This window comes from Caretta caretta, chromosome 5 (genome assembly GCF_965140235.1).
Source record: "Caretta caretta isolate rCarCar2 chromosome 5, rCarCar1.hap1, whole genome shotgun sequence".
NCBI classification, from domain to species: Eukaryota; Metazoa; Chordata; order Testudines; family Cheloniidae; genus Caretta; species Caretta caretta.
The window spans coordinates 104,022,542-104,032,435 of record NC_134210.1 but is presented as its reverse complement, the minus strand read 5'-3'; the positions used below and the strand labels follow the sequence as shown (position 1 = coordinate 104,032,435).

Genomic DNA, 9,894 nt, shown 5'->3' with positions numbered 1-9,894 from the left:
TCTTTTGTCTGGCGAAAAATAATTCCCTGGAACCTAACCCCCCTTATTTACATTAATTCTTACAGGGAAATTGGATTCGCTTAAAGTAGCATTTTTCAGGAACATAACTATAACATTAAGCGAGGAGCTACTGTAATCCTATTCTAAGTTACCTCAGATGCAAGTGAACCTGAGTATATAAATATCTTGATTAAAAGGATTTCAAAACGAATGTCTTAATTTTGACCGCATTCAACTATCCAAGTGGGGAAAAACCCTTAGTAATGGTGGTCTCAGACGTAAAAGAAACCTAACATTTAAATCATGCTTTGTAATCCAAAACCAGTTACACAGAACCCTCAGTGTTTTATGAAAGTTATTTTGTAGTTCCCATTCTCTTATCACAGGCTACATTTTTCTTAGGTTTGATTACTTGTAGGTGTCCATTAATGAGAACATTATGCTCATTTTTACTTGGAAACTCATTTTCACCTCCTATAATATAAAATACAAAATTTAATTATAGAACCACTTTTATAATAGTGTTTGCTCCAGCATACTTGAACCAGATAAAATTACTTGTGAGTAGGTTAAGTATGAATATTTAATGCATTAGGGCTGAATTATCAGGTTGTAAAATGCATTTGGATTTGTGCTTGGATGCTATTTGGGGTCTAGGAGACAAAGAGATAGCTTTTGAGTATCTATATGCAGAGCAAATAGTTTATATACAGAATATTTAACTTTACTCCCAGCTAGTACCTTACTCCATAAGTAGTCCTATTTGAAATCAAAGGTACTACTTCACATAGAATATCAGGATTGGAAGGGACCTCAGGAGGTCATTTAGTCCAACCCCCTGCTCAAAACAGGACCAATCCCCAATTTTTGCCCCAAATCCCTAAATGGCCCCCTCAAGGAATGAACTCACAAGCCTGGGTTTAGCAGGCCAATGCTCAAACCACTGAGCTATCCCTCCCCCCATCTTTACCCTTACATGAGTAAAGATGGCAGACTCTGGCCCAAAAACAATTATGATTTCTGGAAATGGATTTATTAAAAACCTACCTGTGGCAAAAACTCCAACATGCCTAAGGAACTGAGACCAGTATGGGCAACAGGATTCTGAACTGACATAGCCTGAAAACTCTGTGATTGTGAAGAGATTTTCACTCTTGATTTGAATGCTTCGAGTTCATTTTTAAAAGCCTCAAAATAACCTTCTTCTTCTGCCTGTACAAAGAAAAGGTTGCCAATTAAGTATTCCCCTAAACTCAAAACTAGAAGTATATACTTATGTAGCCAAAGTTTTACATTACTGGGGAAAAAAAAGAGCTACACAATGAAGCACAGAAAAGGGAAACCACCACCACCCTAAACTTTAGATGAAAGTCTTGGAGAAACCAATAGCAGCTTTGTGAAAAATCAGCTAGGTTTCTTGATTTTTTTTGAAGTGTGGTTTAAATATTTTTGGCTGGGATAATGATAAAAGGCTATTTTCTTGCATCTGAGGAGTGGTGAATAGATCCTAATTTTAACTCATTCCTCATCCCATCCTAGAAGCTGAAAGGAGAGGGGATACTCAGTACTGGACTTTTCAGACGCAAGTCAACACTATTTAAAGTAGGGGCCCCCATTAACGGGCAAGGCACTCTGCCTCCCAAGTTTCAGAGTGGTAGCCGTGCCACAAGAACTCCTCGTTCTTCTCCCTCCCAAGTGAATCTGCCAGGATGAACAGTCAGACTAAGTACTTGAAATTTTCATAGCAGTGCACAAATTCAGCCCCATGAGCATTTTAAAGACATCCTTTGATTTGCAGCAATCCAGCCAGGATTAGTACAAACTGCAGAAGTGGGTATAGAGAGGTGCACCACAGTGATACAAAAATACTGTTAAGTGGAAGGCTGTGACAAACACTGACACAAGTCAGAGTAAACAATGGAGTCCTTGATAACAAACTAACAGGGACACCAAGTCCTTAAATATGCCTTTTTTTTTTTTATTAGTTGTGACTTAGAAATCAGTTTGCCTGCTTAGCAGCTCTAACTCCTGTTTAGAACTAAATCTTGACAACATCAGCTTAGATGGGCTTTTTCGCTAGCATGTACAATTTAAAAAACTTACTCAGACAAAAGTGGATTTTGCAGTTAAACTTCACTGATTTCAAATTTAGGATGAAAGATGGAGTTCTTGAATTCTTACAATATTAGGATGTGTTCCCCAACATCACTTCATATTTCAAGAACTCTATCTTTCATTAGTATTCCAGAATACTTCACAGCTCCAAAGTGCTTCATAGATATTAAATGAACTGCACACACTGTTCAGCAAAAATACCTGTAACTATGATTAAGCAGTTCTGTACTAAGTTTTAATTAAATGTATTACAAATTAATTTTGAGATACTGTGATGGAGTAGTTGCCAGACCTGATGCTAGTTTATTCAACTAGCACCAGAGTTTCCGAAGAAAGCTGCTGACTACACTGCTCATGTAATTCTTCTGCAACAGCATTTTTTATTTGGGAGGGTGGTGATAGGGGCAAATGGGGACTGCAATGGATAGGTCCTGTGGAATGCCCTCTCTTTGACCCCATCTCAAGATTTTAACATGCCTTCTAGTCATAGCTCTCTGGAGCCTGACACTGTTGCTCCTGGATGGCTATACCGAGTCATTACAGAGGCATAAAAATGCTCCCTTTCCTAAAGGAGGAGCATGCAGTCTCTGTGGCACATCATGAGCCCAGCTGCTTGAGAAGCTAATCTAGTCCTGAACCTACCTCCCTGTTTAAGCAGTGCAATGGAGACAACTCCTGTCCAGTGTCTATATCTTCATCTATAGTTAGTTTTTAGAGCACAAAATATTGATTCTGCAGGAACCCTACTCTTTCAGAGAGTAAGGTTCTAGAGCAAATGGGAGACAGTTTTCACCATTCTATATTACTCTGTGCATGAAAGAATGTACATTTATTGTATGATTATATATGAATTACACATTGATTTTATGTTCTGTTCTCCTTTTGTACACGCCTAGCAGCACAACAAAATCCACAGAGCTTCCAATCTCATGGTTACACCAACCACTTATTGCACAAAGGGCTGCCAACAACTCAACCTTTCCCCTAGAGCCTGGGGCCCATTCCCTTAGCACATATTTAGCTTGCAGCTGTCAGGAAGAAATTTCAGCTGCTCTTGAACACTGATCCCTCTCAGATGCTGCAAGAGCTTCTCTAGCATTAAAATGAAATAACGACTTACTTTTGCTCTTTGGAAAAATAGACGAAAACAGCCTCTGGGATCCACATTACAACTTTTGGCCATTTCTATAATAAACTGCATAACAACTGCTTGGTGTGCTACTTGTTCCATCAGAGCTCTTTTCTGGAAACAAAAGTTACAAAGTTACATTTTTACAGAGACTGTAAGCATGTAACTTAATATTTCAAATGTGTTTTACTTTCATGATGACCAGTTCTCATATCTTACAAGATCAAACAAAGTGGGGATGCGGGGGAGAGAGAAGAGAGACAGAACTATTGAAGAACAGACATAATGCAAGGTATTATGGAGGTTCCCTCCAGTAAGTAACTGGAAACATGGGGGGGGGGGAAATAGATAAATCATTTAATGTGATCTATGTGGATAGTCTTTCTGTAGCATTAAGTGGGAAAAATCTATACCTTCTCCCAGATTCAGAGCAATTTAAGATTTGCCTAATACCTGTTCAGCTTCTAGGTGAAAACACCACAAGATGAGATATTTAGCTGTTTCTTCACATACAAGGTATGGATGGTCAGACAAAAATCTCTGGCTATCATCCCATCTGCTTAGCATGCCTGGTGAAAAGGAATTAGAAAGCCAAGTGTTATCATAAAAATACATTGCTTATGGTATTTGAATGGCAATGGAGACCAGGTAATTACTACTGGACCCCATAGGATGTAGAGTTTTAAGCTACGTTTACACTGGAGACCTTACAGCGGCACAGCTCTACCACTGTAGCTGTATTGCTGTAACATCTCCCTTGTAGCCACTCTCCCACCAACATAATTAAACCATCCCTAACAAGCAGCGGTAACTATGTTGGTGGCATAGCACTGTCCCCACAGGTGCTTTTGTTGGTGAAACTTTTTTTTGGGATGGGGGGGGTTACACCCCAACCAACAAAAGTTTTACAGCCAAAAGTGCCAGGGTAGACATAGCATAATGACTAAAACTCATTACCACTCAATGAATGATCAACCTGTCATCAGAAAAGTGACACAGAAGATTAAGTCTTATTGACATGTGACCAAAATAACGATTGGCACCTTTTTTTGCTAGTTTCAGCAGAAAGGCCATGATTAAGAGTCCATTACAGACTGACTGACACTTTCACTTGTAAATGTGGTCTCTATAACAGGATTGAGGCTAGATGGCTAGAGAAGCTTGCACTGCCTCTTCTGTATCTCTTCAGTGGCTAGAGTACTTCAGCTTCTGAACTACCAATATAGCAGAAGAATTAGACAGGAGACAGAAACAAAATAAATTTCCTCTACAATTTTCCTGTATAATGCACATAGTTCAACTAAGCTCAACATGATCTAAAGATGTATGAGACAAGAAGAGGCTCATTAACTGAACTTCTGCAACACTAGAAAACCAGGCTATTCCCATGTTATCTAGTGCATCAGTTGTCAAACTACAGCCCTTAGCCCTTGGACACCTGTGGAACATTTCTTGGTGGGCTGCAGAGAGCTAGCTGGCTAACCACATGGTGCTGGCTATTAAAAATTTCATACTATAAAAAAAAGTTTAAGAATTCCTGATATATCCAGAAATATTTTCCAGTTCTCTCTATTTGCATGTTAGATGTCTCCTACACATAAATAAAAGTGAGTTTAACATTTAGAATTTCTCATTTATTTAGAACTTTTCTTTAGAAAACAAGAGCATCAATAAAGGAATATTATGTTTTATGACTTGCTGTCCAAGGCGACTGAGCAACACGGTAGGGGATCAATTCTATAACACCATACAGTAGGTAATTTCACAACTATAAGACACTAATCCAGATTTGAATTCAGAAGTAGAAAAAAGTACTATTAGACAAAGTAATTAATCTACCTCTGATTTATAGGTAGGATGTTAAAATGCAGAGACCAAATACAAACAGACCAAAGTGTAAAATGGTATGAACCAGGAGGAGAAATCATCAAGTTGTATTGCTTGCGACTGTCCTAAACAAAGTGGAAAAGCTATATTAAAAACCTTTAAAACCAAAACCACAAGAGAAGTCAGAATACTAAAAAAAATGTTTAGAGAATTCTTAAGTCCACAGGTAAAAAAAAATTATATATTTTTATTTATTTATATATATATATATATACACACACACACACACACCTCATCATATTAAGAAATTATGACACTACAAAACAATTAAGTATTTGAGTCCTATCAGACATCAGTCTAAACACAGATTTGGTACTTTGCATTCCACCCAGAAAGCTAGTAAGTAGATATTTCTGCTAAAATGATTAGTGGGGGAACAGTTAGCATTGTTTCTTGTGTGGTTATCCTTGGACAATAAAGTTATTTCATGGAGGCAGGTCAATCACTTCTGTCAGCATATACTGAGACAGCCTCATGCATCACTTCACATTTACAAGTTTTTTTTTTAAGCTAAGAGGACTAGAAACCATTTTTGTTTTTAAAAATGATACCACCACAGACAAAAGGCAGTATGGCATATCAAGTGCCAACTCAACCCAATCCCTGGTTGGATGGGATGACTTCCATCAGGTAATCAACAACCCCAATACAGCTATGCCCCTACCAATACAGGAGCCAATCAATGACTCAGAACAATGGGACATCAAATTTTCAGAATACTACATGACACAGGACATTTGAGTGCAATGGTTTTGATCACATTTCAATTATAGAGTTAAGTGACACCTAGTGGATAGTCTGATATACTTGGATAACCTATTCTACACCTAGGTTACTATTAATAGATGATTATTTGACTAAAGTTATTTTCAGTAGTAAATCCATCATATGTATTAAAGCTATTCCTCTTGTGGCTTAGACAGCAAAGATGTGTATTAAATACTTAACATCTTTACACACAGGGCTTGAAAAATCCACTCAATGCAGAGTAAATAGTGTTCGCTCTGAAGCACATGTACATGGAGAGCGTCTGGCGGTAAGGAGGTGTGAGAAGTACTAATCAATTTCTGCAAAATTTAAGCTGATGCAGCGCTTTCTTTCTGATTCTGCAAATAAGGCCATCATTTCTAATGCTGCTTATCTCTTTCCCCAAGCAGCAAACAAGAATTGCCCACTATGTTCTTTCTTGGTGAAAGCTGCAAGCAGCAGCCTAGGTAGGCAGTAGAGCTAGTCAGAGAAAGGTTTCTAAAAGAGGTTAGGAGCAATATAACAGAACCCCTGATGCCCCAGCTGCAACCAAGCAACTTTAGTGTGGAAGAGAAATCTTCATCTTCCATCCAAGCAGTGGTGCTTCTTCCATCTTTTGTTTGTTTACAACTAAGCTTAGCGCTCTCAACGGTATTTAACAGTTTTTTCCCCCAAACCTGAAACTTCCTTGGACCTGTAGGTGCTTTGTGTTAAACCAGCAAACACAGCTGAAGTCTACAAGAGATTCTAATATCTGAACTAAAATATTAGAAATGTTGCTACTTCGCTGCTATTTCCATGGAAGGATATACTTTTGATAAGCACTGAGGGAAAAAAAAATGCTTCACTGGAAAAGAAAAACACTTCTGAATTTACAATACCACTGTTCTAATATCACCTTTCATGAAGTGTCAGATAAAGTAGACAGAACCCTCTCTTTCGCAAGGACTTCAGTTATGCTGAGCGCTAAAAAAGTGTTTACTGAATCCTACAGTCAATAGTGCTGTTTAGATAAACTTCTGCAGCATGTAGCCTCTTACTTAGAAAGGACTATTTTGTTATGACTATCAAAGAAAATCCCAAACCCTGATCAACCGGAAACCTGAAGCTGGACTCTGCTATCCAGATGCTTCATTTATAAGTGTCCATTTTATAAAACAATAGAACCTAACTATAAAAAGCTGGAAAAAGAGAGGTACTTACCAAAATGTCTAATTTTTTGTTCATGTTTCTGCATGAATGATTTGGATTTGTCTTCATCTTCTATTTCTTTTCTTTTCTTTTGATTAATAAAACTCTGTGGGGGGAGGGAGACAGCATAATCACAGAATCCTTTTCCATGCTATTTTAAACTATATCATTATGGGAACACCATTTGATTGAATTTCCATTTAAAAAGTAACGCTTCTAGTTGTAGGCCCAAAACCTGCAAACACACTGATGCATATACTTAATTTAACATGCATGAGGTGGTGTCTGGGAAACTGGGCTTTTTGACAATTAACATCAGGGTTTAAACAAACACACACTCCTTCTAACGTCTGGTTCTGGATTATTGCATGGAATAGCACTGTCATCTACCAAAGTATTTCTAACACAGCAGGTAGCAAGGCACTGAGTCTTTAAAACTTGAGAAATGCCTAACTTTTTTTGTCCTTAGTATTTGTAAGTTTAATATCAAAGTATTACTATGAAGAAGGTAGGATCTGATCCTAACTTTATCATTTGGAAACAATTGCTGTTTTGGACCAACGCAATTTGAGATCCCTGCTAGCAGTACAAAAACATTTCTTATGTTCCGATATCAGCGCAGGACCTACTTTTTGGTGGATTTTAATAAAATAAATGAAAGGATACTCATTCAGCTCTTAATCTTGTCATATGGACTGTTCTGGATACAAAAGACATAATATTACAGTGACAAGTGCCATATAAATAACCTGATTTACCTAACAGTTCTATCACTCGTTTTTACCTGGTTTTATGCATGTTGATATGGTTCGTACCTTATTAAATACATCCTTGCTAACAGAATCTGCGTTCCACAGATTTTGTGTTTCCCTCTGTATTAGTGCCTCTTCTTTCTGTCTCCATTCTTCCTCTCTCTGTCTCAATTCTAAAGCATCAGTCTGTGCTTTGGCATGTTCCTGATCCAGGGACTCAGAGTTATGCAGTGCTAAACTACCAAGTTTCTGCTGGGCTTCTGCTAAATTCCATTTGCATTCCACAGAGCTCTTCACAAACTCCTTTTGTTTTTGGCAAGCCAATTCAATCCCATGACCATATATCTGTATGGGGGGAAAAAAAAATCAGATTTTTTTATTTGGAGAAGTGGAGAGAATTTAGATAGCACATGCAAACAGGTAAGGTTAGTTGTAGAACAGAATTCTGAGATGGCAAAGTTGTGAGAAGGGAGGTTAAATTCTGAACGGTGACTAAAATTGATATTATACAGTTGGATGTTTACTTCAATGATTTCCACATTAAATTAGCTCAAGATTACACATAAAATACATTTTAATAACTCCCAGACTTGCAGACTCAGGGATCATATATCACCAGTAACAAAGCTTCTCCAACCAAACTGTAGAAAACAATTATGATGAAGCGTCAGCAAAAATAGGATCCAGCTGGCTCTCTCTTAGCTGTGCTGGTTCTGCAGTGCTAACAATAGCCGAAACACCAGAATTAACTCTAAACACATATATATCTGTAATAAGGAAGTGCCATCTTTACAGTCTCTGACCATAACTGGACTTTATGAGTATTAAATTCCAAACAGATTAATATCCTTTGCTTAAAACGCCTTGTGCAAAGGACAGATATGTAGAAAAATAATCTGTTTTACTTAGTTCTCACATAAACATAGGAGAGATTTTTAATAGTTATAAACCCCACTTCATATAGCCACCCAGAAAAAAGGAAGTGTATGAATTCCTAAATAGTGATCTGCAGATTCTCATGCTTACTTTGGGCTGTCAATCATGGTAGATCTCCTTTCAATGAAAGGGGACAAGTTGCTGCTAGCTCAAACTTACCTGAGAATCACAGATGAAGAGAATGTCTTGAAAGGAATGAAATATATAGTATTCCAAGGAGTTAACTATGCTGCCTCTCTAGGATTTCCAGTCCCTGGTTGTTCCAAACCCATATACTTACCTCTCAGAAAGAAGCCCCATATACCTATACATTGACTTTTTCAACAGAAGGGTGATTGAATAAGTTTACATACAACTCTACTGTACATACTTCATTTTGCCAGACACGCCCAGCAGTGCGACGGAGAATGGGAAAAGGCAGAGTGATGGTCAAGTGCTGGCCTGGCGACCCCGACAAACCCAGCGCTAGCTAGCTGAGTGACTGCGGGGCACAGACTGGAATGAGGGTAGGCGCACGCTACAGTCACCTATCTCCGCAGGAACCACTGGGCCTCGTGGGCGTCAGCATCACTTCGCTGCAGAGACTTCACACTCGGCTCCCATCCGCGGCTTCCCTTCACACTCGCCGCCAACGGGGGCGGGGGGAAACGGGGCAAACAGCCGGAGAGGGTCGCCGGGCAGGGTCTAACGAGGGGCGGGTTACCAAGCGCTCCGGGGCGGAGCTGGGGGGCGCCCCCGGGCTCTACTCACCCCATGCGGGCGGAGCTGGGGCTGGACGAGCCGAGCGGGGTCCACGGCTCCACGCCCAGCAGGGAGCGGCTGCCCTGGCAGGGCCGGACCCGCAGCAGGCCCACGGGGCTTTGCCACCGCGGCCCGAGGGCGGGCGAGGCCGAGCCGGGGAGCGGTTTGGCTTCGTGCTGCTAGGACCGGGCCGGCGAGCCCAGCGCAGGGCCCGATCCCGGGAGTGGGGGGACAACGTACCTGCGGGTCCGGCGGGCGGGGCGCGCAGGGCGAGTCCGGGTCCTGCCCCTCCCCCGCGCGGAGACCCCGGGAGCGCGGCGGCCACAGCGCCATCCCCGCCGCAGAGACGCGCAGCAGCGGCTCGGCCCCTCCGGCCCGGCTCCTCCCCCCGCGCAG

General features: G+C 40.4%; 1 protein-coding gene and 1 long non-coding RNA gene across 2 annotated transcripts in view; one reads left to right on the top strand and one right to left on the bottom strand.

The window, feature by feature from the left end:
• The window catches only part of LOC142072208 (uncharacterized), a 630,664-nt gene that overhangs the window by 465,091 nt on the left and 155,679 nt on the right, over positions 1-9,894 (top strand). The window lies entirely within an intron of this gene.
• Positions 1-9,894, bottom strand: part of CDC37L1 (cell division cycle 37 like 1, HSP90 cochaperone) — a 14,567-nt gene extending 4,673 nt beyond the window's left edge. Inside the window, exons 1-6 of the mRNA XM_048850520.2 lie at positions 9,739-9,894; positions 7,885-8,166; positions 7,082-7,175; positions 3,698-3,813; positions 3,236-3,358; positions 1,048-1,212 (exon numbers count right to left, since the gene is read on the bottom strand). Coding sequence (XP_048706477.2) covers positions 1,048-1,212; positions 3,236-3,358; positions 3,698-3,813; positions 7,082-7,175; positions 7,885-8,166; positions 9,739-9,831 — 873 coding nt within the window. The 5' untranslated portion in view covers positions 9,832-9,894. The remainder of the gene's footprint in view (positions 1-1,047; positions 1,213-3,235; positions 3,359-3,697; positions 3,814-7,081; positions 7,176-7,884; positions 8,167-9,738) is intronic.